Source organism: Ambystoma mexicanum, chromosome 13 (assembly GCF_040938575.1).
Source record: "Ambystoma mexicanum isolate Mex_15411 chromosome 13, UKY_AmexF1_1, whole genome shotgun sequence".
Taxonomy (NCBI): domain Eukaryota; kingdom Metazoa; phylum Chordata; class Amphibia; order Caudata; family Ambystomatidae; genus Ambystoma; species Ambystoma mexicanum.
The window spans coordinates 725,875,026-725,901,643 of record NC_090938.1 but is presented as its reverse complement, the minus strand read 5'-3'; the positions used below and the strand labels follow the sequence as shown (position 1 = coordinate 725,901,643).

The 26,618-nt window shown below is 47.4% G+C and overlaps 1 protein-coding gene across 1 annotated transcript in view; it reads left to right on the top strand.

The window, feature by feature from the left end:
* Positions 1-26,618, top strand: part of LOC138521814 (nuclear factor 7, brain-like) — a 230,766-nt gene that overhangs the window by 40,490 nt on the left and 163,658 nt on the right. Inside the window, exons 2-3 of the mRNA XM_069634931.1 lie at positions 17,019-17,473; positions 25,109-25,204. Coding sequence (XP_069491032.1) covers positions 17,033-17,473; positions 25,109-25,204 — 537 coding nt within the window. The 5' untranslated portion in view covers positions 17,019-17,032. The remainder of the gene's footprint in view (positions 1-17,018; positions 17,474-25,108; positions 25,205-26,618) is intronic.

The window sequence follows — 26,618 nt, the reverse complement described above, 5'->3', positions numbered from 1 at the left end:
TTCGCAAATGAAGAGTAGCGACGCAAAGAACCAACCCCGGACCCGTCCTGTAATACAGGATTGAACTGGGGCCGGCTCCTGACGCCACGAATGACGCTTCCCAATATTAACGTGGCGTCAGAACAGTGCAAGCACTGACTGGGAAGGTCGTAGATGTTTCTGGCAGGTACCGGCAAAGTATCCCAAGCAGCTATCCAGGATAGTGAAAGTACAAAAGTAGCCAGTACAGGTAAGCTGGGAGTCCAAGGTACCAATGCCGGTAAGCAAAGAGTCTATGGTACAGGTACAGGTAAGCAGTGAGTCCAAGGTACCAATGTAGGAGAGCCGGAGAAGCAGACCAGGACCACAGGAGACTCAGCAGGAGGTGGGCAACTCAGGCAAGGATGGAAGCAGGAGGATTCCCCAGGGAATTAGACCAGAGTACACAAGAAGACAGGTAAGGGAAGGGAAAGGGGAGCCAGACAAGGGTAGGGGCAGGAAGGACACAGCCCAGGCACAGGATCAGGACCCAAGAACCTCAGAACCAGGGAGCGAAGCGGAAGGGAACCAACCGCGTTGAGACGCGATGGGAAAACAATTCGGATCGCTTAAGTAGCGGTCCTGTGTGAAAACGAGGCTTGAACCGCGCTGCAATGCGCATGCGCGAATGGATGTCGCCTCGCGAACGAGGTTTGGAACGCAAACACGTTCGAACAGCTGCGTGAACGACAACCGTGCCCCACACGGGCCAGGACAGAGCAAATCCGCCGGGGAAATGTGCCCGGGGCGGCGCGTCGTCTCCACAATCTGAGACGTGGGTACAGCCGCCAGGAACCAGCACGCCCCCCAGAGCCCCGCCGCCCAGTACAGGTAGGTGTCCTAACAGATAGAGGCTTTTAGAATCTGCCGGGTGTCATCGTTTGAGTGCTGACACATGAGTATATTGAGAAATGTAATGACAAACTAGTGCATCTCTAACGCTGGCAGGGTTGGAGAGTGTCAGGGGGTATGACTGGCCATACTCAAATCTCCTGTCCTCTAGTTTGCCTCTAGGCTTATAGCCTCTTCCCGGTGGTGGGCATTTAGATTTCAGGTGAGATTTCTGAAGAGAGAAAAAGGTCCAACAACTGCAGGGATGATAAAAGGAGTGAGTAACAGAACTTCGGAGTTCAGGTGGTCGAATAACGTACAGATAAATGCACACAGAGACAGATGGCCTCAGCTTACACCCGCACAATGGGTTTCGTCTATTGTAGTGATAGCTGACTCATACATACATTAATAACCAGGGAATTTTGTTGATACTAAATCCTGGTCAATGATTGAATTTTCAGGCCTTGGTCGTGCAGCATTTTGTTCCTGGGTAAACGGACAGCGCACGCCTCCCAAGGTCAGTGCTTTTTGGCTTGTTTAACCAGTGGTCGAAGTGAGCGGGAGCGGTCTGGAGCGGTGCTCCTCTACTTTTTTTAATTACCTTTTCCAGCTCCTATACTTTTATTTTATAAAGAAACCATTTCGGAATGGTTTAGTTTTAAAATAAAAGTGTTGGAAGAAGTTGAAACTTGCACTTTCAGTGCACTGCACTGAACGTTCCCTTAAACAGCAGATGCAAGTGTTTGGGGGTGTGCATTGTGTGTGGGAGGGGATGTGGTGATGGGGTTTGTGGGGAGCGGGGCAGGCCAGCAGGGAACATAGCTCCACTACTTCTTTTTGTACACTTCGACCACTGTGTTTAACACCTCAAAGCCACAGATAACTAGTGCTTCTGTGTCCATTGATCTATAGATCTTTCATACATGAGCTGTAGCCTCCGTTAGAGATTTTGGTTACCCTGTTACAAAGACTCCATTATGTATGTTTTACATATAGGCCCCACATCTAATTTGGAAAATGACATTCCCCAAATGTGTGATCGTGGAAAAATCTTGCCTCCCCCTGTGCCTCGGTTCTTATATCTGGTTAAAATGAGAGCATCTGGAAACACAGGTGTTAGCCCCATCTGAAGGTCGTGTGCCATCACTTCCTGTGATGTCACTTGGGGTGGGATCAATGAAATCACTTCCTGTGATGTCATCGGAGGGCAGGGGTGGTGTGTTGTCACTTCCGCTCACCCTGACATTTTGGTGAAATGACATCCCTGGTCTGCATGTGCACGTGGTCAGTTCAGGCAGTTGGCTCCACTCCACATACTTCACTCTTCTGTTCAGGTTTCGTAGATTCTTCCCTGCAGAGCTGGGATTGTTCAATGGCCTTGCCCATGATTATTGCTTCTTCTAATGATGGATCCTTAATGGTTTGTATCCTCTTCGAATCGCAGCTGTAATGGACCAGTTGATCTCTGATGAGTTGATCGGTCATTGTGCCCAAAGAACACGTGCTGGAGAGTTTGGTAAGTGTTGCAACAAAATCCTCAATGGATGCGGTTGTGGTGGGAGCGAACCTCTTCATACACATCCAAGAACTCTATGCCACCTGCAGCAGGTTCTAAGGCAATCAATCTTTGACCTTCAGCTCCCAATGAATTTAGGAGCAATGCCAAGTCAATTGGAAGCAAACCCAGTTCCATCTGTGGCTTCGATATATGTGGCAAATGATTATTTCCATTGAGACCACGTAAAGAGGGGCGCACCAGGGCTTGGAAAGAAGGCTGCGGGAGGAAGAGATTCCTTGCGGGATGGCCACACATATAGAATGCTAGCATATATCGCAGGATCAATCGAACGGGGAAGAATAGGTGATGAGAAGAGTACTGGCTCCTGGGTCATTCAGGGTTTCTCTATGAGCATCACCACTATAGTAATTTATGCAACGACGTAGAGCACTCACTCCAGGCTCTGTATAACATCAGCTTTATTGAATTGACACATGTGCATCCTGTGGGTGATGCTGCTTACGCCGCTGTTTTTCAGCTACACTTCCTGCCTCCTTTCTCGCGCATGCGTGAATGTCCTCGAATACGCACATTGCATGGGGAGGAGCAGGGGAGAGGACGCGCAAGACCCAGACCGCGCGCTCATGTCAAACATTACAGTCAATTTAGAGCGGTGTCTGTAGTGGCCTTCAGTACGATTCTATGCAAGATGAGGAGTAACAGGCTTTATTTTACAGATCCTTAAATGCAACTGCATAAGTGAACTATACTCCTCAATAATGCATGGGCAGGATGGTGTCAAGTGCAGACACAGGGTTTAAAGTGTGTGACAAAGTGTATGATCACTTTCAGCAAGAAAGTCATGCTGAGCCTCCACTCTGCTCAGCGGTCCTGCTGCAGTCTGCCTTTTCGCGCTCCCTGCGTGCACATCCCGCTGTAGTCTACGGCTCTACATACCTCCCTTTGTGGAGCAGCATGGTCTTACTCCAACTCAAAGTCTTTGTATTTCGGAGGTCTTTTCCTCTCGCGTTGAGGGCTCTCTCACCCAGCAGCAAGGGGTGTTGCTTGATATTTCTCTTTCAACTTGTGGGTTCTCTCCAAGATTATTCTCCTCTAGTGAGTCCTCTCACTCCAATTCATATCTTTGGGCAGTCTCTGGATCTCCTGGATTGGTCTCCTCCACTGACACAGATTCCATTTTCTTCCATCTCTGGTGCATATGTGGTTAGTTCCCTCGCTGAACACTTCCACTGGTGGGCTTGGTCCTTCTGAGGCAGCTTTATCTTCACCAGGTCCACCTTCATCTGATCCTTGTTCTTCTGAATCCTCCACACCAACTCTTTCATGTCAATCACATCATCTTGCCTCACCTTCGACAACCACGGAGGGACTAGGGCGGATGCAGCCCTCCTCCCCCTCAGCATTTGAAATGGTGACACATTTGTGACTGTAATAGTATGCCAGAGGACTGTGGGTGGGGGTGAGGGGGCGTTTGCGTCAATGATATCACAAGTTATCAGAGTATCTAAGGCCCATCAAAACCCTCCCCGGGCAACAACGAAAGACTCAGTCATGGGGCAAGGTTGACAGTCTTTTATTCTCCAATAGACAGGGATCATACAGGAAAACGCAAATCTCCGGCATTCTCAGCTTCTGAGCTTGCGTCACCCAATTTTGTATCTTGGTGATGTCACAAACATCAACACCATCCCCAAAAACCTACGGGAGCCCCCAATTGGTTAGCTCGGGCCTTCTACCTATGGAACCCATATACATCTGGATTCCCACTGGTCTACCCATGTCAGGTGGCTTCGCCTGAGACTACCCTAAAACCAACCTATTACTTTGTTGCAGGGTCGCACAAAGACCATTGACCCGTGCAAAATTCTACACCACCCCATGATCAGAGTGTCTGGATTGGCTAAAGCAGGTCACCCCAGGAATGGGACCCTGTTCTGTTCAAAGCTCTCAGTGTACCTCTTAAAGATAATGAGAAAGACTATGCGTTCCCATTATTGCCACTGGTCTGATCACCTAGCCTGAGAGAGTGCCTAGAGATTGCAGTTTTGGTGGACAATGCATGCATCAATCTTGTCTGCTTCGCTGGGAACTGCTCCTTTTCTCACCATGAGTAAACATCCATTGTTCGGCTCTGCTGGGTCATGTGTGCAAGGAACATAAAACAAAGCCTTTCTGTCTACAATTATGAGGATTTTATTCTGAATTTCGAAGGTGCTCACTGCCTTGGGAATCAGGAACTTTCCACCCGCCCTTGTCCTTGACTGCAAAAACTGTCCCTGCGCTTCGTGCTGCAGGGCCTGCACCTCTCCCTCCATGTATTTGAGGCCTGTGGTTTCACGAGTATTCACTACAGGCATTCTATGGTTTCCCAATGCGTTCTAATATCTTCTTGGAGGTTAGTCGCTATAGAGCCCTATAAGTTCCTTTTATTTCCCCATGGCTCCTCATGATTAGTTGCGATGAAGCGGTTGCGAGCTTGGTCCACATATGTTTGGCTTTCTTGTGTTTCTGCTTTTAACTAAAGAAAAGAAAAAGCTTTGGAAGTTTGTAAATGTATCCGTCCACTATCTACACAAGGCGTAAGCATGTTCTTCGTGTATGCTTTTTTGTGTCTATGTAACTTCATGCAGGAATGTAAATTTGTTTCATGACTAATGCTGCTATGTTGTGTTGTCACTATTGACGTCATCATGGCTGGACTTTTTCATCAGTCAATTTAGTCCATCAATGCGGCATCTGTCTCCTCCAAGCCATCAATTGGATACGGTTTGAAGGGTCGCCTGAGAGAATATCTCTTTGCATATGTAGGATACATTGGTGTGCCTGGTGATTGGCCGAACAGCGAGTTACATCTTTTGTTCTTCATTCTGTGGGTTGACATTTGCATAGGGGACATCAGGACCATTCCAGGGACCCCATCTTCATGACGGCATTTGGGACAGTTGATGCGCTGCAACGGCTTCTCTGGCCATTCTGTAGCAATCCATTCTCGAGGCTGCTGACAATTGCAGAGCTCACTTGATAAATCTATTAGCTCTTTCCACAAGCCTATTGGCTTGTGGATAGACACAAGCTGAACGCAGCTGTCCATGACTAACTCCTTGGGCAGGCCTTCTCTTTGAAAAACGGTGTTCAGTACCTCTATGAACCTTGAGGTTGCAATATTGGGCACAAACTCCACTTCAACCCATTTTGATAGGTAGTCCAGAATCACTATGCCAGACTTGTGGTCGAGCGACATGACATTCAACAGACCTATAAAGTCTACCCCCACTTGGCAGCACACCCCGTCGGGAGTCTCTGTGGGGATCAATGGGGCCTGGTGAGTTTTGAGTCTCTTGTCACTGTGCATGCACTCATGGCACCTCTCCACCATAGTCCTTGTGTCTTGGTCTATGCATGGCCACCAATAGGAGTTTCTTACTCTGCGTCTGGTCATGTTGCCACCGAGATGGCCGGCATGCTCTCTGTATAGAATTAATTTGTGCATTCCCAACAGGAGTATGATCTGATCGCCTCTCATCAGTAACCCTTCAACTTCATATATGTTGTCATTCACTTTCCAGTAGGGTCTTATTCCTTCTGGTATGGTATCCTTAGCTTCATCTTCTCTCAAATGACCATCACTCATCTCTAGGAACTGGCTGCTTCTCAGGTCGCTTACAGATGCTACCACGCATTCATCTCGTAGAAAAGTGGCGGCTGGATCCTTATGCTCCAGTAGACGTGACATACGGTTTTTCACTTTCCCGCAGAAGCTCAATGTTTTCCGAGCCCTCGTTCTCTCTCTGCTTCACTATTGCAACAGCGTCCTCGTCAATCTACCTTCCTCTACTCTGTGACCCCTTCAGCTAATCCAGAATAGAGCAATGAGACTTATCCTCGGCCTTAAACCCAGAGTCGGCATCTCTCCTGCCCTAAAAAGCCTCCACTTTCTCCCGGTTGCTGCACGGATCAGATTCAAATCCCACTGCATCATCCACAAGGCTGTCTGGAGTCGGAGACCACACTATCTGCAACTCTCTCTTACCAAATACTCTCCGTCTAGACGCTCTTACCATTCCTTGCACTTCATCTGCGGCTCACCTTCGAGCACGAACACCACAGCACCTACTCCACTGCCCTCTTCCTTCCTGCACTTGCACGTTCTGAATACTCACACGGCATAGTAGGTTAGGCCGTCCCTTCCCCATCTGTATTTTTTGTATTTAATTGTTCTGCTATCCCATGTTCCGTACCTGCTGCCCTGTGGGCGCTTTGAAACAGAATGTATTTCTTGTATGAGCACCCAAAAAGCAAGCAATAAATAAATACAGTCCGCTTGGGCATTTCTCCATCCTGGTATATGCCTTATTTCATACGTATACTCCTGTAACTTGGCTGCTATCCACGCCAAATGTGGAGTGGAAGTCTTGGTGCCCCAGGGCTCAACAAATGAATCAAGGGTTTGTGGTCGGTAACTAGCTGGAACCTCATGCCCCATATATATGATCGGAAATACTCCACCGCCCAAGCACAGGCAAGCGTCTCCTTCTCTACTGTGGAGTAGTTCTTCTAGTCCTAAGGGAAAATATCTTTGAGAAAAGCTCAGCGACCGCATGGATCGGTCTTTCTAAATCGAACTGTCGCGCCCCTGCCACACACAAGTGCGCACAGGGGCTGCCAGGCAGGTCGGGACCCGGAAGTGCAGGACCAGGAGAACGGGTAAGTGTGTGGGTGCGTGTGTGTTGATGTGTGTGTTGTATGTATGTATGTCTTTTGGTTCGGGGGAGTGCAGTTTGGGGGCGGGGTGGGTGCGGTGCAGACTGGAGCTGAGAGATAGGGGTTTGTGGGTGTGTGTGTGTTGGTATGTGTGTTGTGTGTATTTATGTGTTTTGGCTTGGGGAATGTGAGTGTGGGTGATGGTGGGGTGTGGGTGTGGGGAGGAACAATTGGGGGCTCAGGGACAAACCCCCCTAAATATTTAAAAAAACAAAAGGAAAAACGCATTTTAAAGGTCTCAAGAGAATAAAACCTTTACAATGCTGGTTTTTCGATCAAAAGAACATCGATCAATGTAAATCTGTCTTTTTCTCTTGAGACCTTTAAAAAGGGGTATTTTAACATAGAACCGTTCTTCTCCGTGTCGGAGAGAGCCTTGGATGCAAAAGCAGCCACATGTTCATCATCCCTGCGTCAACATGGCTCCCAATCCATATGCACTGGAGTCTGTCGTAATGTAGGTGTCCCATTCGGGGGTTGAAAGGCATGAGGCATTCACAATTCTTCCCTTGATCTCGTTGAATGCTGTTTTCTGTTCCGGGTCCCACTCGTTTTATGCACCTTTCCTCAGCAATCCTCACAGGGGAGCTGTGGTCTCCGAGAATCAAGGCACATACTTTGCACATTACTCAGCTAGTCCGAGGAATGCGTGTAGTTCATCTCTTGACTGTGGTGCAGGGGCTTGTACTATGGCCTGAAGGAGATTCTTTTTGGGGCTGACACCTTCTTTTGAAATTTTATACCCCAGGTAGTCCATCTCCTCTGCTTATATCACACATTTCTCATATCTGAGGCGTACTCCAGCTTCTTGAAGTTTCTCGAAGACTTTCCTGAGCATTTTGTCGTGTGTCTCTGCGTCGCTGGCATAAATGAGGATGTCATCTTGGAAGTATGACACGTTTCCCACACCTCAGAGTAGGGAATCCATCATCCTCTGGAAGGCGGAGGCTCTCGATGACAAAACAAACGACATCTGTGTGTACTGGTAGGTGCAGAATGTTGTAATGAACGCTGTCGGGGGTCGTCACTTTTTGTGGAGGCTGATTTGGTATTATGCATCGCGCATGTACAACTTTGAAAAATATTTGGCTTGCTTCATCATTAGGATTAGCTCATTTATGCTGGGCAGCGGGTAGCTGTCTGTTATCACCTCAGGGTTTAAGCTGCATAGGACGATGTACATCCTGATATCATTTGAATGTTGTTTTTTGATCAATAAAACTGGGCTGAGCCATTCGGAGGATTCCACACTCTCGATGGTCCCTTTCTGGATCATCTTTGGCCAGTGATTCTGTAAAGCTCCCCTCGCAGTCCCTGGCACAGGCCTCACTTTGTGCTTGACGGGGACTGCGCTTCTCTCAACCTGATTTTATGTACATCGTTTTTTTATCTTCCCCGGAGTCTCTGTGAAATGTGGGGGGGGAACTTGTCTCTCAGGGCTAACGCACTCCATGTCATAATTGATAGCACTTGATCGTTGGTGCTGGGTTCCAATCTTTTGTTCAATTTGTGCTGATCATCCCAGCCCAATACAGCCGGGTTGTGTTCAGAGAAGTAGACTCTGGTGGTGGTACTCCTTCCCCTGCATTCAACGCATGCTTTGATGTGCCCCCGCAGGTCTACCGACATTCCCACAAGCACTATGGGCCTCTGTTTAGTCCTTCTTACTTCAATTTCCTGAAGTCCAACCATGTCTTTGATTTCTTTGTAGGTCTTAAGGGGTACGATGGTGAGATCAGACCCTAAATCCACCATCACAGGAGTCTCATTGCCATCTATTTTTATGACACAATTAGGTTTTTCTCTTCTCCCTTTTGGGCTGTTCACCATTATGACGGTGGGTCTATTATCCTTGGTTTCTTCGTCCTCACTCGTGTGTCCTTCCCCTATCGATATAGATAATTTTCTTTCGACTCCACCTGCAGGCTATTGCGATATGGCCAAACCTCTTGCAGTTTGAACACTCCTTGTACCTCGCTGGGCATTCTCGGTCGTTGGCTTAGTGTTGTGTGCTAGCGCACCTGTGACATTTTTAGGGCTCTTTTCTCCTCACTCCTTTCTCTTCAGTCACATCCCATTTGGGTTTTTCGCGTGGACCTCTACATTATACGACATGCACGTCAGTGACCGCCGGGGCACCTGCCGTATCTTTACGCCTGTTTGCGCTGCTTCCTCTGCCCTGGCAATCTGAAGGGCTCTGTCTAAATTCAGTTCCTTTTCCACAATGAACTTGTCTTGTACCTTCCTGCAATTTGTATGTGCTATCAGCCTGTCGCAAATCATGTTTGCAGCATTGTCCCCAAAACCGCACACTGCAGCCAGCTCGCGCAGGCGAGTGATGTAGTCGTTAATGGGTTCTGTACCCTCCTGCTTCCTTGTATAGAATTTCAACCGGTGTAACACAGTGTTTTCTTTACTGGCATACCTTTTCGCTGTCCTACGCACAGCTTCTTTAAATGCATCATCGTCGTCCTCATCTGCCTGCTGCGGCTTGAGGCCTGCAAAAATCCTTTGCTCTTCTTATGCCATCGTATTTAGTGGCATTGCATTCTTCCTCCCCGTGGCGTAGCCGAAACCGCCAATGGACTCCAAAAAAGTACTGAACAAAGGCTCCCATTGTGGCCACAGGATTACTGGTGTAGCTGGGGATTGTAGGAATGGTGGCTGCGGCGTCTCTCCTTGCATGGTGGAATCGCTTTGGCGTGCCCCGGATCATCGTCCCCAAATATGTAGGAATATGTAGTAGCCTTGAGTAAGATTCTACGCAAAATGAGGTGTAACAGGCTTTATTTTACAGCTCCTTAAATACAACTGCATACCTGGAATATCGTCCCAATATAAATATCTCAATGATGCATGGGCAGGCTGGTGTCAAGTGCGGCCACAGGGATTAGAGAGCATGCCAACGTTTGTGATCACTCTCAGCAGGAGAGCCGCAGCAAGCCTCTTCTCTGCTCGGGGATCCCGCTGCAGTTTGCCTTTTCGTGCTCCCTGTGCGCGCATCCCGCTGTAGTCTCGGGAGATCTCCCCGTGGCGAGAGTTAGCGAGGGTACGACTCTACAGTGTCATTTGGAAAGAAAACATTGCATGAGTGCCCAGAGTGTGCTTGTGTGTGATAGCTGCAGGAGGAGGCTTGGGAACTGGCTTTTAGTCCCTAGCCAGGTACAGCCATTCCCACTAAACCCATAATGTGCTGCATGTCACTTTAAGGGCGGTTACAGAGACCGGAAATAGAACTAAAGGAAGCACTTGCAAATAGATCAGAAGAGGAAGTGAAGGATTTGCATTGACAAATTCGAAAAAAGGTGAAACGCCTACTGCCTTTTTGTTTCGCCTGCATGTGTTGACATATGAATTCCTAATTATTCAGATATGTATTGAGTGTCTTCCTTGTGACACACATACTCTGGATGTCTGAGGATGCCATTGCAAGCGCGGGTGCTAATTGGGCACATGATTTATCCTGCAAATGAATACCCTTTCTGGACTATTTAATAGGTACGTTAGGCCTGCAAGCTCAAGTCCCTTAAATCCAGAAAAACATACAATTCTATTTAGTGCATTAACCTATATCTGGTTGCTTATATAACACTAATAACCTCCTAGGACTATGACAATCGGATCTCAGACCACTCCACGGCACTGAAACAGCCCTGATAGATTTGAAAATGCAAATTGACCATCTTAAAGGCAATAGGCAATGCGCCTTACTACTCCTACTGGATCTATCGGCTGCATTCGATCTGGTCAATCACAAAGTGCTTTGCAAACATTTGTCCAATGCTGCCAACTTCTCTCAAGAAGCCACCAGTTGGATTCAATCCTTTCTCAATAATACGTACATGAGAGTTTTCTCTCCCTCGGCCGCTGCTGACCCTTCTCCCATCACATGTGGCGTACCGCAAGGTTCGCGTGTTTCACCGACCATGCCTAATATATTTACAAAGCCGCTGTTCGACGACCTGGATCATCTGGGTGTCACCTATTCTAATTATGCAGATGACACCCAGATACTCCTAACCCTCTCGGGGGACTACCACACTGACTTGGCTCTAGTCAACAAAATACACATAATCATTCAGGCATGGATGGCAGCCCACAGCCTATGCCTAAATGATGACAAGACCGAGATTCTGACCCTAGGAGCCCCGTCCAACCTCATCAAACTTGGAAGTCAATACACCTCATTTAACAGCGATGGCATTGACATTACATTTGCTAAGGAGACTAAAACCTTAGGTTTCTACCTGGACTCAGCTCTAAACCTATGCAAGCAAGTTAACGTTACAGCCTCTGCACGGCGTGCAAATGTAAGCTCATACAGGCGTGCAAACCCTTTTTATCTACTAATAGCTACATTACACTAGTGAGGGCATTAATCTTGTCCAACCTCGGTTATTGTAATGCACTATATGCAGGAGCTAACAAACAGATTCTGAACAAATTACACATTTTACAAAATAATGCATTAAGAACTACCTTAAGCATTCCAAGGAGACAACATATCTCTGAGGTCAGAAGAAATCACAACTGGCTCTCTATCAAGGACAGGATCCAGTTCAAAATAGTTTCCATCATCCATAAATGTCTAAACAATGCTGCACCACAATATCTAAGAGACAAAATCATTAAAAAAGGCTCTCTACGTCCAACAAGGACTGCACACTCGCGCTGCATCGTAGTTCCTAGATTTAATCTGAAAAAGGCGGGGTCATTAGCTTTCCTGTCCAGGCAACCCATTTCTGGAACGCGCTGCCTATTCATCTGAGAATGGACCAGACCTTCCAAACTTTTAGGAAAAATAGCAAAAACTGGTTAGTCTCGAATGACATCGGACACCCCAAGTCTTCGACCTCTTGCAACTCTATAAGAGCACTGATTTTGCCTGGTAACGTTTCACTGTTTGCTCAGTTTGTATGTCAACCACTGTATCTTATTTGGATGCTATTTATCTTTGTGTGAAACTGCAACACTTGTAATTTTGTGCAATGCACCCAGATACCTAGGGGTTTGATGTGCACAATACAAATAAATAAACAAAAAAACAAACAAATGCGCTGTCATCTAGATCTCAACACACGCGTGCAATAGCCTTTTATGAATGAAACCAATCAATTATACTCGTTGTATGGACCTTAGAAGGGTGGGCGATTGGACAGGCCCACCTGGATGGGACCCTGAGATCTTCAGTTTGCACACAGGCCCCTGCAGTTCTGCTTTCACCTGCTCAGCTAGTTTAAGGGCAGGTGCGAGGCCTGGCTCTGTCCAAGTAAGCCCCAGGGTGTTTTTGAGGGTATTAGAGTTCATAGGGTGCGTTATAGGGAAGTGGGAGTCTTCCAGAGAAGTGGCTGTATTTTAGGAACGCAGGCGTATTGGAGGGAGGTGGTGCATTAGAGGAAATAGGGTGCATTGACCCAAAACTGGTGCCTGCTGCGGCATTCAAGACCTTGGCTATTTTACAAAAGATGTGTGACTCTAATCTTTGGCGAACAGCTGACTCTACCCTAACAGACACCTACCCGATTTTTCCATAGCACCCGGCACCAACTCCCCTGGCCCCAGACATGAGAATCACCCAAACCAAGCACTCGCTGAACTCCCCCACCCTGTCAGCCACCGTCACCACAGTCCCAGAGGCGGACTGGGAAGGAGGGCAAGAGGGCAATTGCCCTCCCTGGCCCCTACCCCAAGGTTGGCTGGGCTTTTGCTCCCAGGGCCAGAGCTGCAAAATGTTAAATGTTAAAGGTATTTGTACCGTGCACCGTCACCAACGGAATTGGTCCCCAGGCGCTCAAGCGGATCTGTAAACGATAAAGGTGGGATGGGTTAGTAAGGTGAAGAAGGGAGTAGGACAGTGAGAGGAGTGGTGTTCTGTTGGCAACTTCAACTCGGTATACACCAGGTGCTGAGCTTTGGTGCGGGTATCGGATCGGAGTCAGTCCGCGTGTGCTGTTGTTCCGGATTATGTGTTGTTGCAGTGTTGTGAAGTGTGTGCGGCTTGTTGTGCGAGAGATGGTTGTGTGAGTTTTTTTAGTGAGATAAGTATGCAGAGTTTGAGCTTATATTGGTTAGTGGGTTACCTGACCTTTACCATGCTAATATTCACAGTTCTGTCTGAGTGTGACACTTGCCGGCCCTTACATTCCCATCCAGACGCGGCGCAGGCCAGCGCTCAGGACTCCATCCAGGTGTGGTCATGCCAACACTCATACTCCCACCCAGATGCGGCGCAGGCTAGTGTCTGGAGACCCGTCCAGGTGTGGGCATGCTAACATTCACAACTCCATCTGAACGCCACGCAGGCTGGTGTTCACAACTCTAGGTGTGGCCCATGTTAGCATTCACGTTTTTCTAGGCGCGGGCATGTTATCCTTCAATCGATCCTATCCAGATGCGACGCAGGCCAGCGTCTATCTAGATGCGTCTGCCGATCTGGATATGTTCGTCCGGTACATGCGAGTCAGAGAGTCAATTGGGCTTTCGTGTGGGTCTAGGTATGTAGTCAGTCTCTGCAGTCTTCCTTTGTGGCTATTTTCCATGATGTCTTATGCTCTGTCGAGTGGTTGGTTCTTTGGTTTGAGTGTTTGTCCAATTTGAGAGTGGTCGAGGTTGGAGTTATTTTCGTCATTGTTTTAATGTCTGGGCATTCTGGTGCGTCTCTGTTGTGGTTACGCTTTGAAGAGCCATGATTTGAGGAGTTTCCTGAATGTTAGGTGGTTTGTTGTATTCCGTATATTCTTAGGTAGGTCATTCCAGGTTTTAGGTGCCTGGTGAGAGAAAGACGATCCTCCAAGTTTTTTTCTGTTGTAGGGTTTTGGTTCCAGGTGTATGTCGGTGCTTGATCTTAGTGTTCTTGTCGGTTGGTGTAGGCGGAGTTTGTCGCTTAGGAATTCTGCGCCTTGTTTGTGTATTGCTCTGTGCGTGATGCACATGGCCTTGAACTTTATTCACTGTTTCAGTGGTAGCCAGTGTAGTATTTTTAGCGCGGGTGTGATGTGTTCTTCTTCTGGGTAGCTTGAGGAGGAGTCTGGCTGCTGCATTTTGTATCCGTTGCAGTTTTTTTAGAAGTCGTTCGGGCATGCCCAGGTATAGGCTATTGGCATAGTCCACTCTGGACATGATCAGAGCGATGATGGTAAGTGTTTTGTTGGCGAATGACAGGAACGGTAGGATCTTTTTTGCTGCTCGCAGGAGGAAGAAACATTTCTTGATTACCGAGTTTACTTGTGGCTCCAGAGTGAGGTTGTTATCCACCAGCACTCCTAGGTTTTTTACAGTTGATGATGGTTCTGGTGTGGTGCCGAGCTCTCTTGGCCAGGGGATGTAGTTGATGTCTCCTCTCTTTTTTGAAACAATCATTATCTCCGTTTTGCCTGGGTTGATTTTGAGATGGTTGAGGTTCATCCAGTTGAATATGTCACAAAGGCAGTTCTCTAGTGTGGTGTCAAAGAAATGTCAAAGAAAAATAATGAAAAAGACAAAATCCTTCAGAATCCAAAAAGAAACCTAGTGCTACAAGGACTGCTTGGCTTTTTTGTAGACGGGGTGGGGCACTTGTCTTGATTTCGGAAATGTTGCAGATGTGCCTGGGAAGTTCCGCTGTGAGTGGGCGAGGGAGACAAGCCTAAACCGCAGGTGCATGTTCACACCCCAGCATTAAACCATAGTGTCTGCGACCCTGGGTGGCAATGTTGGCACCACTGCGGCCCATACACCATGGGTCTCTTATAATCCTCAGCAGCCTATCAACACTCCCACTTGCCAAGGAAGTACAGGTCCATATCTTATTAAAGCGTGTCCTCCTCGGTTTCATTCTGTAAGGAGTCTTCCCCCATGTTCTGGTGAATTTTTGCTCACTGGTAAATTCAGTACAAACATAATGTAATAGCACCATTAATAGCACCCATGTTACTGTATGTGTGTGATAGGAATGGCACTTGGATTGTTTGGGGTACTCACTCCTGGGCACAGTTGTAAAAATGGACAGGGAGATGTAACATTCTGGCATTATCAGTAGACTACAAACAAAGAGGGCCGTTCAGAGGGTACAACGTCCTTTCGTCGTGGGATGTTATTTCGCAGGGTTTTTTAAAGGGGCTGTAACATATGGAAGTGGGTGTAACAGAGGAAAGTGAATGTATTATATGAAAGTGAGTGCATCGTAGGGAAGAGGCCCTATCAGTGGCAACAACGTGTATTTAATGAAAGGGTGTTTTAGAGAGAAGTCAGTGTTTAGAGAGAGGTAGGTTCATTAGCGGAAAGTGGGTGTATTAGAAGACAGTGGGTGCAAACCAAAGTAGATGGGGGAGCGTTCCATAGAGGGCTTAAGTGATGCTCAGGTCCACAAAACAAACTTTCAGCCTACTCTCTCCTGAATATGTGAATGAGTGTCATCATATATGGAGCGCACGCAGCAGTTTGAACCGCGTTTTGGCTCATGTCTACACAGACCCCATGGACCAGACGAACGCTGCCGGGATGGGTTTTCCACTTATTCCACTTCTGAGGTCCCCCAGACGCCGACGCAGCTGCCCCTTGGGAGGGGCAAAGAATATTGGGCCTCATTACAAGGCTGGCAGTGCAATAAAAAAAGTAGTGGTAATTCTGTTACCGCTACTTTTTTTGGTGGTAACGCAATTACTGAGTTTTGACTGTACTGCCAAATTCCGAGTTTGAAGTAAAAGTGGAGGATTGGGGGTAAATCCTGATTTTTTCCTAAAAAAAATCAGCGAAGTACCACAGCGTAATTACTGTTCACAGTAATTCCACCAAAATCCCCATGGAGTCCTATGGACTCCAGAAATCAGAATTTACACGCTTTACCACCACTTGTAATCCTGCGGTAAATCCGCGGGATGAAGTGTTGTTAACGGTAACCGTTTTAGGTGATATTTTGGCCCATTTACTGCCGAAATACCACCACATTTGTAATGAGGCCCATTATGCCGACAGCATATGGAGGGGAAGAGGCATGCCTACTTGTGGCCAAATCTGCCTGATGCCCAGACTCCCAGCCACCTTGAAACTTGAGGAGAGCACCTTAAGACCTTCCTCTTTGCTTCTGCCTTTGCCCCTCTTCTCCCCTGCTGATCTGCTTCTCTCTTGGCACTGTGCACCTGGCCACCCTGTGACCTTCGGGCCTAGGTACCTGCTCACACTCCTGCACTGCCTCTGGGCCACCCCTTGCACTGGGGTCTGTATCTGTACCCATACAGTCCCCCATTTTTCTTCTGCGCTTATCAGATATACCCTATCTGACAAATCACGCACATGCCTCTGCCTGTATTTATTTATTTATTGCATTTATTTATTTATTGCACTTATTATTTATTCTGTTCTCTCCTTTGTGCCGCACTCGCCACTTCTCCACCTTCCCCTCACTTTCCTCCTTTTTCCCTTTCCCATGCACTTGCGCGTTCTAAATGTCACTGGGCCTAGTAAGATCATTGTTTTTATTCTCCCTTCTTCCCCTCCGTTGCTTGGTCGCGCTCTGAAACACTTGTGTATGAGCGCGATATAAATAAAATATAATATCATATCAGCATCGTCCGGTTGAAACTCTCTGGCATCTCTGGCAATCACACTGTGGCATGATTGTCTAGGCCAGATGTGTTAAAGGTCCCCTATACAGTGAGGTAGTCAATGAAGAAATGCTATGAGTATCATCACTTGGCCTATAGTCTCCCATAGATGTGGATATGGCCCATGAATATGGACCACTCCATGCAGCTGGAAGTGAGGAAAGGTCAAAAGATCTTTTAGACCTGGTGCTTCAAGAGATATATAAAAGCAGCCTTCCACGTGCAGAAATGTCTTCCAAGATCATATTGATATTGTCGCAGTGGGTCCTAATGCCTTATTCAAGCCTCCATGTTGGTTTCCGCAGGTGACAGCCCGCTGATGTCCTCCCAGGTGCTTGCGGAGAGTCTATCCCACGAGGTCACCTGCCCCATCTGCCTGGAGTTCTACACAGACCCGGTGCGCCTGGACTGTGAGCACAACTTCTGCCGACTATGCCTCACCAATCACCAGAAACAGAGGGAAAAGGAAGAGGACGACGAGGTGGGTGACCAGAGGACCTTCACCTGCCCCCAGTGCCTGGAGTCCTTCCCTCCCAAGAGCCAGCCTAAAAGCAATCGCCTCCTGGCCACCATCGTGGAGCGGGTGCGCAGCCTGTTGGTGGAGTCCACCGGTGGGCTGCCGGTCTGCTCCCTGCACGAGGAGAGAATGAAGCTGTACTGTGAGGATGACGAGGAGCCCATCTGCGTGGTATGCGGGGTCTCCAAGGACCACAAGGGTCACCGCATGACACCCCTCCACGAGGCCACGGCACTGATCAAGGTGAGAGCTGAGCATTGTGTTGCTGTCTTTTTGTCCTCTGCTACTACCCGTACTTGTCAGTCCTCAATGCTGTAGGGTACAATGCCGGGGATAAATGTTTAAGTCCTCTATCTCCGGAAATCACTAGGTCCTGGGGTGGGGGATGCATGGGGCAATAGACACTGGGAGGAGGGCAGTGCTTGGTGTCCTGTGGAGGCCGGTGTGTCTGTTCTCATCATCTGAGAAGGCCTTTTAGGAGACCGCTAGAGATCAAGCAACCAAAAGACCATAATACTAATATGTGCCCGGGAGGAACGGCCATCCTATGTGAGATATATGGTTAATGGCAGGTTTGGCGGTTAGTGACACTGTAGCAAAAAATGAAAGGAGGGTGGAAAGAATTGAACAGCGGAAAAGGGCACGAGCGGAAACCCCACATAAAAAACAGTGTTGACTTTGAAAAGGTTGACAAGAAATCCACGATAAGACCATTACAGTCACAGCACAGAAAGTTGACCTTGAGGAGGACCTTCTCACAATAGTCAGACTCTTAATCGGAAGTCGATCTATGAACAGTTGACCTTGAGGAGGCCCTTCTCACAATAGGCAGATTCTTAATCAGAAGTCGATCTATGAACAGTTGACCTTGAGGGGGGCCGTCTCACAATAGGCAGACTCTTAATCGGAAGTCGATCTATGAACAGTTGACCTTTAGGAGGGCCTTCTCACAATAGGCAGACTCTTAATCTGAAGTCGATCTATGAACAGTTGACCTTGAGGAGGGCCTGCTCACAATAGGCAGACTCTTAATTGGAAGTCGATCTATGAACAGTTGACCTTGAGGAGGACCTTCTCGCAATAGGCAGATTCTTAATCGGAAGTCGATCTATGAACAGTTGACCTTGAGGAGGGCCTGCTCACAATAGGCAGACTCTTAATCGGAAGTCGATCTATGAACAGTTGACCTTCAGGAGGACCTTCTCATAATAGGCAGACTCTTAATCGGAAGTCGATCTATGAACAGTTGACTTTAAGGAGGACTTTCTCACAATAGGCAGACTCTTAATCGGAAGTCGATCTATGAACATGGAACTCAGCCTGAATTGGGTCCATGGTCTCCATGCTTTATGCGCTCGAGTCTGGTCTATGCACCCAAAAAAAGAGCTTGGGCTGCATTTGGCAAGCAAACCTAGGGAGTGAAAACCAGGTTGCCGCCATGGTTCAGTCAGTTTTCTGCTCACTACGACTCTTGTGCCTCGCCATTCCTTACGTACTGCAAAAGATCACGCCACGATAGTGGGTGCACTTGTTAACTCCCATTTGGACTATGGTAATAGTCATCTTGCAGGATGCCCGGCGAATCAATTGTCTAAACCGCAGAGAGAACTGAATGCTGCAGTTCGGCTTATTTTCAATGTCTCTATGAGAGGTCCTATTTCTGCCCTACACAGGTACATTGGCCCACGGGTAAAGGAGAGAATTGATTTTGAGATTTTGTGTCTGGCCTTCAGATGTCTGCATAACCTTGCACCCCCATACCTTGCTGGGAAATTGAAATGGTACTTGCCAAGTCGATCTTTGCGATCTTCTGACAAGTTGTTGCTCGTTGTACCACTGTCCCGCTGCTCTTTTAGGGGTGACCGACGATTCTCGGTCAATGGCCCCAAACTATGGAATACCTTACCTTGGCATCTCTGCAACATCACAGATCTCACCTGCTTTCGGAAATGTTCTTAAAGCCTTTCTAGTTAAGGAATTCTTACTTTTCGGCAATGTTCTCGTTCTAGCCGGCTGGAGAGCTTGCCGTGGAGTTGAAATGTTTGATGTATCACCTGCACCCAGATGCAGTTAATCCTGCCAGGATTGGTAGCGCTATACAAATAAAACATCAGCAACCCCATTTCTTAGTAGGGCGCATCGGAAGATCTTGGAAAGGCCCCTCTTTAGTTTCACTGGATTGCACCTGTCATTGAGCGTATGGCAAATGCCTATCCTACCCAGGGGGTGGTGTGCAAGGGGCAGCCCCCATCAAAGATTTGGCTGACTCACCACTAGCCTACCGGCCTGGGCATGTCCGGGGCACCACAGACAGGTTGCCTTGTTGGTTTAACCATGTGGCCCATCTGGGACCACCCTACTCTACCTGGTTGCAACAGCACAAGGCATGCACCATCAGAAGCTGGCCTGGCACAAGACCATGCCAGCCGCCTGCACATGCTCTGCATCGCTGATGTAGCCTGGGGTTAGGGACAGACGCCTGTTCCCTGCTCCGGGCTCTCCCTGCCACCCACACAACACCAGCCCAGCTCAGATGCCCATATTTTGGGGCTGGGGAGAGCAAGACTGGAAATGTTCCCCCACTCCGCGAACCAGATGGACAAACCCATCCAGGACCTTCTGTTTTGGAAATCGAGAACGCCACCCAGTACCAACAGGAACCTTCCAATAATCCAGAATACAGGGGTGGAGGAGGAAGGCCAATCCCACTGATGCTATATGATTAAAAAGTGCCAAGGACGAGTATGCTCGTCCTTTTTGCATAGACTTGCATAATAGCCTGGCAGTTAAGGGGTTGAGAACTTCCATAGCATTCGCAAATGCAACCGTGTAGTTAATGATAACAAGCCATGCATTGGTGATGTCTGTGAGTTAGACACCCCCATGTGACGCCCCCATGTGCTCTGCATTCCGAAAGGCTTTAAAGGTGAAGCAGAGGGTGTTGTCTCTTAGATAGCAATGAGGTCTCCTAGCTCGGTCATTCCCAATGTGTTGCACACACGGTGCATCAAGGGTGTCTGCGATTGCTTTAGTTTAGGCCAGGGCTCTCTGGACTGTGACACCCATGATCCCTCGCCGTTGGCTATAATGGGTAGGGATGATGGGAGTAGTAGTCCAAAGGTTGCAGACTCTAGGCCTGCAATTTTTTTACCGATGTAATAACGTTCAGGTACGTTTACCTCTTTAACAGTGGCTTTGGTTCTCCAATAGTTTTGGACTACAATTCCCATCAACCATAGTCAGCATAGTTAATGGTGAGGAATGAAGGGAGACGCGGTCCAAAACATCTGCAGAGCCATTGGGTGTAGGAGGCCTGCACTATAGAGTGTAGAAACGTGTCTTGATTTGAGAGACTGCCCCTGTATTTCTGCCACCCCCACCACCCACCCCATGGTTTTCTGGAGGCCTAATTAGCCTGGTCCCGCATCTCACCCATACAGGGCCTGTGGAGCAATCAAGCGTGAGATGCCTACGTCCCTCAGGACGGCCCTGGTAACAATCCCAAATCATTGCCTAAAAATACTCCATGAAAATAGAAAGAGGTCGTACTTTTAGTGTTACAGGTCCAGTGTTTCGCTTTGTCCTTCACTTTGGTACTGCCCATCCCTGTTCCATTTGCCTCGCTTTAGGTTGCCCAGGGGTGTCGGGACCCCAGATCCATATGGCATCCAAATATTAAAATGTTTTTCAAACTGAAGTGAGGTTAACTGAATAGCACTGGAGATATTTTATACATTTGCCCCCTAAATATTCTTGGCGACTATAATTCACTATTCCAACCCCAGCCCTAGAAGGTTTGAGAACGTTTTTGATTTTGAAACCCCGTGGGTGGAGCCTTTGAGAAAACACGTACTTTACTTTAATACATTTGTAGCGTGCAGGCCATGGACATGAAGGCCTAAGGCCGCATAACAGGACAGAACAAACGGCTAACACATATGCTTGCAGGGAAGCAAGCCGAGCGGGAGAGAAGAGAAAGCAGCTGGGAAATGCCCCAGGCAAATAGAAGTGTTTTCAGTTTCTTTTTGGAAACTTCTGTCGGTTCAATGCCTCTTAGCTCCAGTGGTAAATCGTTCGAGGTCTTTGGAGTAATAGCATAGAAGGCTCCATTAGAGGCCTTCTCAGTCCTACGCTTAAGGATCATCAGATGGACCTGGTTGCTGGACCTTAGTGTTCTTCTGTATGTTTTATTATTTGTATTTCTTTGTATTTATTGTATTTATATAGGCGCTTAATCCAAGGCGCTTTACAGTTTAACAACAAGAATACATCAAACATGGAACAGTAGAAGCAAACAATATACATGAGTCAAACCAAAAAACAGTATGTAGAACAATTTGCTTTTGAGTAGAAGGAGGAGAGGAGGATGATGGGGAAGGAAGGATGATGGAGAGAGAGTAGGGAGTAAAGTGAGTAGTAGGAAGAGAGGTCATAGGAAAGAAGGGGGAAGATGAATAGAACAAAGATGGGGGTACTAGAGGGAGAGAGAGAAAGAGAAAGGGTAAAAAAGGGGGAATAGGGTGTCAGGGAGGGGAATGAAGAAGGAGTGATTACAAGGTGGAACGTAAGGAAGCATAGGTAGGGATGGAGCGGATAGAAAGAGGCAAGGAGTTCCAGTGTAAAGGGGCAAGGAGCTGAAAGGAGCGGAACCGAGAAGAGGCACAAAGCAGAGCTTGGAGACAGCCAGGCATCTTCCCCTGTCTACACTTCTGCGTGAGGACCAAAAGTCGAAAACAAATTCTCAACTCAATCGGGAGCCAGTGAAGAGCCCTTCTAGCAGACGAGCCATGGTCTCTATGGGAGAGGCCCATTACATCCCTCACTGCACCATTTTGAGAGATCTGCAGCCTTTTTGCAGAGAGATTTATTAATACCCACTAATAGGCTGTAGCAGTAATCTATCCTCAATCCCACAATCGCTCTTGCCAGAGTCTCCGCATTGGCCTGAGAGATAAGTGGTCAAGTGGGCAAGCAATTTAGTGAAATAAGCACAAGAAGATATTATCCATCCTACGTAAGGCTCCATAGTGAGATGTTGGTCAAAAATGACCCCCTGCGTTTGAACTTTCTTTAGAGGGGTGATTCTGACACCTCCAATGTAGAAGCTGTCATGTATAGAACCAAGTTTCTGAATCGTGTAGGGAGACCCAACCACCACCAGCTCTGTTTTTTCTTTATTCAAGGCAAGTTTATTATGTACCATCCAGGTCTCAATCAATCCATAGATTTTATTAATCAGGGCTTCGTCCCGAACATGATTACCAGGCAAGGGGAGAGCACACTGGGAATCGTCAGCGTAGTTTGTAAAGATTATCCCCTTGTGAGCTAACATGGCAAAAAAAAGGGACTGTAAACAAATTATATAAGCATGGCGAGGTACACGAGCCCTGTGGGACCCCAAAGTTAATATGAATGGGCATTGCCTCGGCTTGTTAGAAGACTGTGCTAACCATGTTACTAAGAAAGGAAGAGATCCATTGCACCGTTAAAGGGGAAAAGTTAGCGACCTCCTCCAACCTGGTGGCCAAGATGTTGTGGTCCACCAGGTCAAAGGCTGCTGATAAATCCAGCAACATCAATAAGGAGGCTTCTTTTTGTCCATACAGTTTAGTAACCTGGATTTTAATTCCAACAGAGCCGTTTCTGCTCCAAAACCGGCCCGGAACCCCGACTGATATTCATTTAAGATTGGATATTTCTTCACATGCTCAGCTATCTGTTTATAGGCTACTTGATCTGGAATTTCCAAAAGAAAAGTCGTGTTTGTAATTGGTCTAAAGTTGTTTGGAGAGTCAGTAGATAAGCCTGTTTTTTTGAGTAGGGGAGTAACCCAAGCGTTTTTCAGGTCTTTAGGAGCAACCACCCTTTTCAGGGAGGCATTAACAAACGAGCAGATTGCTGCAAGGAATGTGGGAGGACAGGTCTTAATAATTATGGCTGCAGAGGAGTCATGTTTACACTTGGAAGTTTTTAGCTGTTTGATGATTAATGCCAGTTTGCTTACTGTGATGGCGGTAAAATTAAAGAGGGGAATAGAACGGCATCTCTCAAATTCCCATCCTGAATCTTCTGTCTTTGTGATCGCTAGATCAAGTTGTTTCTTGGCAAAATCAGACCTGATATTCTTAAGCTTGTCTTGCATAGCCTGCTGAATCCCTTCACACCAGGCACTATCCTTGCTCACCAGACCAGGGTCAGTCACACCAGGCACCAGACCAGGGTCAGTTTGGTTCAATCCCTTCACACCAAACACTATCCTTGCTCACCAGACCAAGGTCGGTTTGGTTCAATCCCTTCACACCAGACACTATCCTTGCTCACCGGACCAGGGTCAGTTTGGTTCAATCCCTTCACACCCGACACTATCCTTGCTCACCGGACCAAGGTCAGTTTGGTTCAATCCCTTCACACCAGACACTATCCTTGCTCACCGGACCAGGGTCAGTATGGTTCAATCCCTTCACACCAGACACTATCCTTGCTCACCAGACCAGGGTCAGTTTGGTTCAATCCCTTCACACCAGGCACTATCCTTGCTCAGCAGACCAGGGTCAGTATGGTTCAATCCCTTGACCCCAGGCACTATCCTTGCTCAGCAGACCAGGGTCAGTTTGGTTCAATCCCTTCACACCAGGCACTATCCTTGCTCAGCAGACCAGGATCAGTTAGGTTCAATCCCTTCACACCAGCACTATCCTTGCTCAGCAGACCAGGGTCAGTTTGGTTCAATCCTGCACACCAGACACTATCCTTGCTCAGCAGACCAGGGTCAGTTTGGTTCGTGGATCCTTGCTCCTTGACAATTTTGAATAATTCCCTTGTGTCAGATTGGGCATTCTTAATCCTATTATTGAAGGAGTTCTTTTTAGCCTCTATTATAGCTGTTGGATAGTTCTTAGCAGCTACCTTATATGCTATCAGAAAATGCTGGGGTTGTTGAGCTTTCCAAAAAGTTTCAGGGTTAAGGCTTTCAAGCTTTTCAATTCTGGTGAAAACCATGTGCTACATTTCGAGCCTTGTCTGAGTATTTTTCTTTTTAAAGGTGCCAGCTTATTTGCAACTGTCTCCAACTGCGAGGATAGATCCAGTCTGAAAAAGTACCCACTGAGATAAGCAGGGGTTTAGTCCTATCCTATCAACTAAGAGATTCATATGATTTCTTATCAATACCTCTGTCCTATTTCTATTTTTCACCTTGATGGGAAAGTCCGCAAACACATTAAATTCAACAAAGAAATGATCAGACCAGGGGCATGGCGAAACAGATACATCGCTCATCCAGACCTGATGCCAGGCGACCCAATCTAGCGTATGCCCTAGGCAATGGGTAGGGGTATGAGTCGGATGCTCAAAACCAAACCCTGATAAGGCTGATTGAAGTCGTAGCACAGCACTACCATCTTTGTGCTCTAACCATAGGTTCATATCACCCATGATAAGGAAGCTGGAGTTAGGTTTCATTATAGAAAGAAGATAACTGGAGAGACAAGCCAGGCAGTGTTAAACCATAGTCGGGGGCCTATATATTACCAATACATGGAGAGATGTTTCTGCATTCAGACCGATTTTTACACACAGGGATTCTACCCCATCCATGATGTAACCATTAGTTTCCCAGATGGTCAGTGGTAGTATATATATTATGGCAACACCGCCCCACCTACCCCCATTCCTATCAGATCTGAACATTCTTAATCATCCTATCAGATCATGAACTTAAGAATAGTGGCTTCACTTGGGTCATGGCAAAATGGCCTACCGGGTTTTTAAGATTTATCTTAGCAATCCCTGTGGGAGGCGGTCCCCTCCTTCCCAATAGGACGCCTTCTTCCGTGTGAGCTACCGCTGTCTGAAAATAAGTCCTCTTTCTTTGCACAGGAGGCCCTAGGGAGGAGCCTGCGGCAACTGGAGGCGCGGCGCGACAGCATCTTGGACATCCAACAGCAGCAGCAGAAGATGGCGCAGGAACTAAAGGTGATTCCATTTCACTTGTGTAACGTCAGGGGGTCATCTCCGAGTCTCAGGCGACAGTGAGGGCATGAACACACTCTGGCAGGTACAATGGGCAGCTTTATTGATATTCTGAACCACCTAGAAAACGTAGGAATCAGGAACCCTGAGATACAGACGGTTCTAGGAGAAACTAAAGGGTTGACACAAATAAACCTAGGGAAGAAACACGTTTAAGATTTTTAAATTCAATTACATTAAATATTTGTGTGAAAAATATACCATTACAATATATACAAACAATGGCCATCATTACGAGGTTGGCGGAATGGGTTTACCGGCACAGGTAAGGGTGCCGGTGCCGGTAAACCCATTCCACCCTATTACGAGGTCTCCTCACGGGACCTGCAATGGGCGCCTGGTAAAAGCAGGCGTCCTTACCGGGTCCCGCGAGGAGACCAGGGAGCTAACAACGGACTGTTATAAACGGGCCCGTTGTTAGCTCCTTCCCCATTCCCATTGAGCCCTATGGGGGCTCGAATGGGAATGGGGATGGACCGGGTCCGAGTTCCTCGGACAAGGAATTACAGGGTCCGCCAAGGTTGGGATGGCCTGGTAAGTCCTCATTTGAGGAGCCCGGGCCCGTTATGCGGTAAGGAGGCAACCATGCCACTAAATGCGGCATGGTTACCTCCAACCTCGTAATGAGGGCCAATGACATTTAAACACTATTATTAGCATCAATTGGGTGTCAACAGCCAAGGCAGTGGGCTGTAACGACTGTTAATGGCCCACTAGCCCAAGTTACTGAGCTCGAGTGAAGTGAGGGTTTTTAACATGGGCTACCACACTATTACCACGCAGCACGGCCTTCTACCAAGGGTGTTAATGCAATTTGCATGTCTGGCATGATATAAAAACATTTGTTTTGGACAAAGCAGCTGCATCAGGAAAATGGAAAGGAAGTGCTTTCCAGAAAAGAAAGAGTCCCCTTTTTATTTCCATGAACAGGACAGTGCAGCCCAGTAGTCACGTGGTAGCTAAAGGCAAAAAAATAATAATGGCAAAGCAAGGCAGGTGGCAAGAAGAGAAAGAGTAGGGGCAGGATGGAAATGGGAGGGAGCTGGTTGAGATGGAAATGGGTGGAGGAGAGTGAAGAGAGAAGTAGGAAGGGAAGGAAGTGATAGCATGAGAAGTGCAGGGTGAGAATGAAGATGAGAAGAAGCATACGTTTTCTTCCTGTTTAATTATCCAGAAAATACCATCCACTTTTTGCCGAGCTAGGCCTGATGCAGAGATCAATGCTTGGCATATCGACTGCCAGTGCACAAGAAACTCATATCTCACACGCACACGAGTCATACTTCTTTTTTGCACATCACTCCCTGAAGCCCTCGAATTACGTGTGCCCTGAAAGGGCCACTCTTGATTTTAAGAA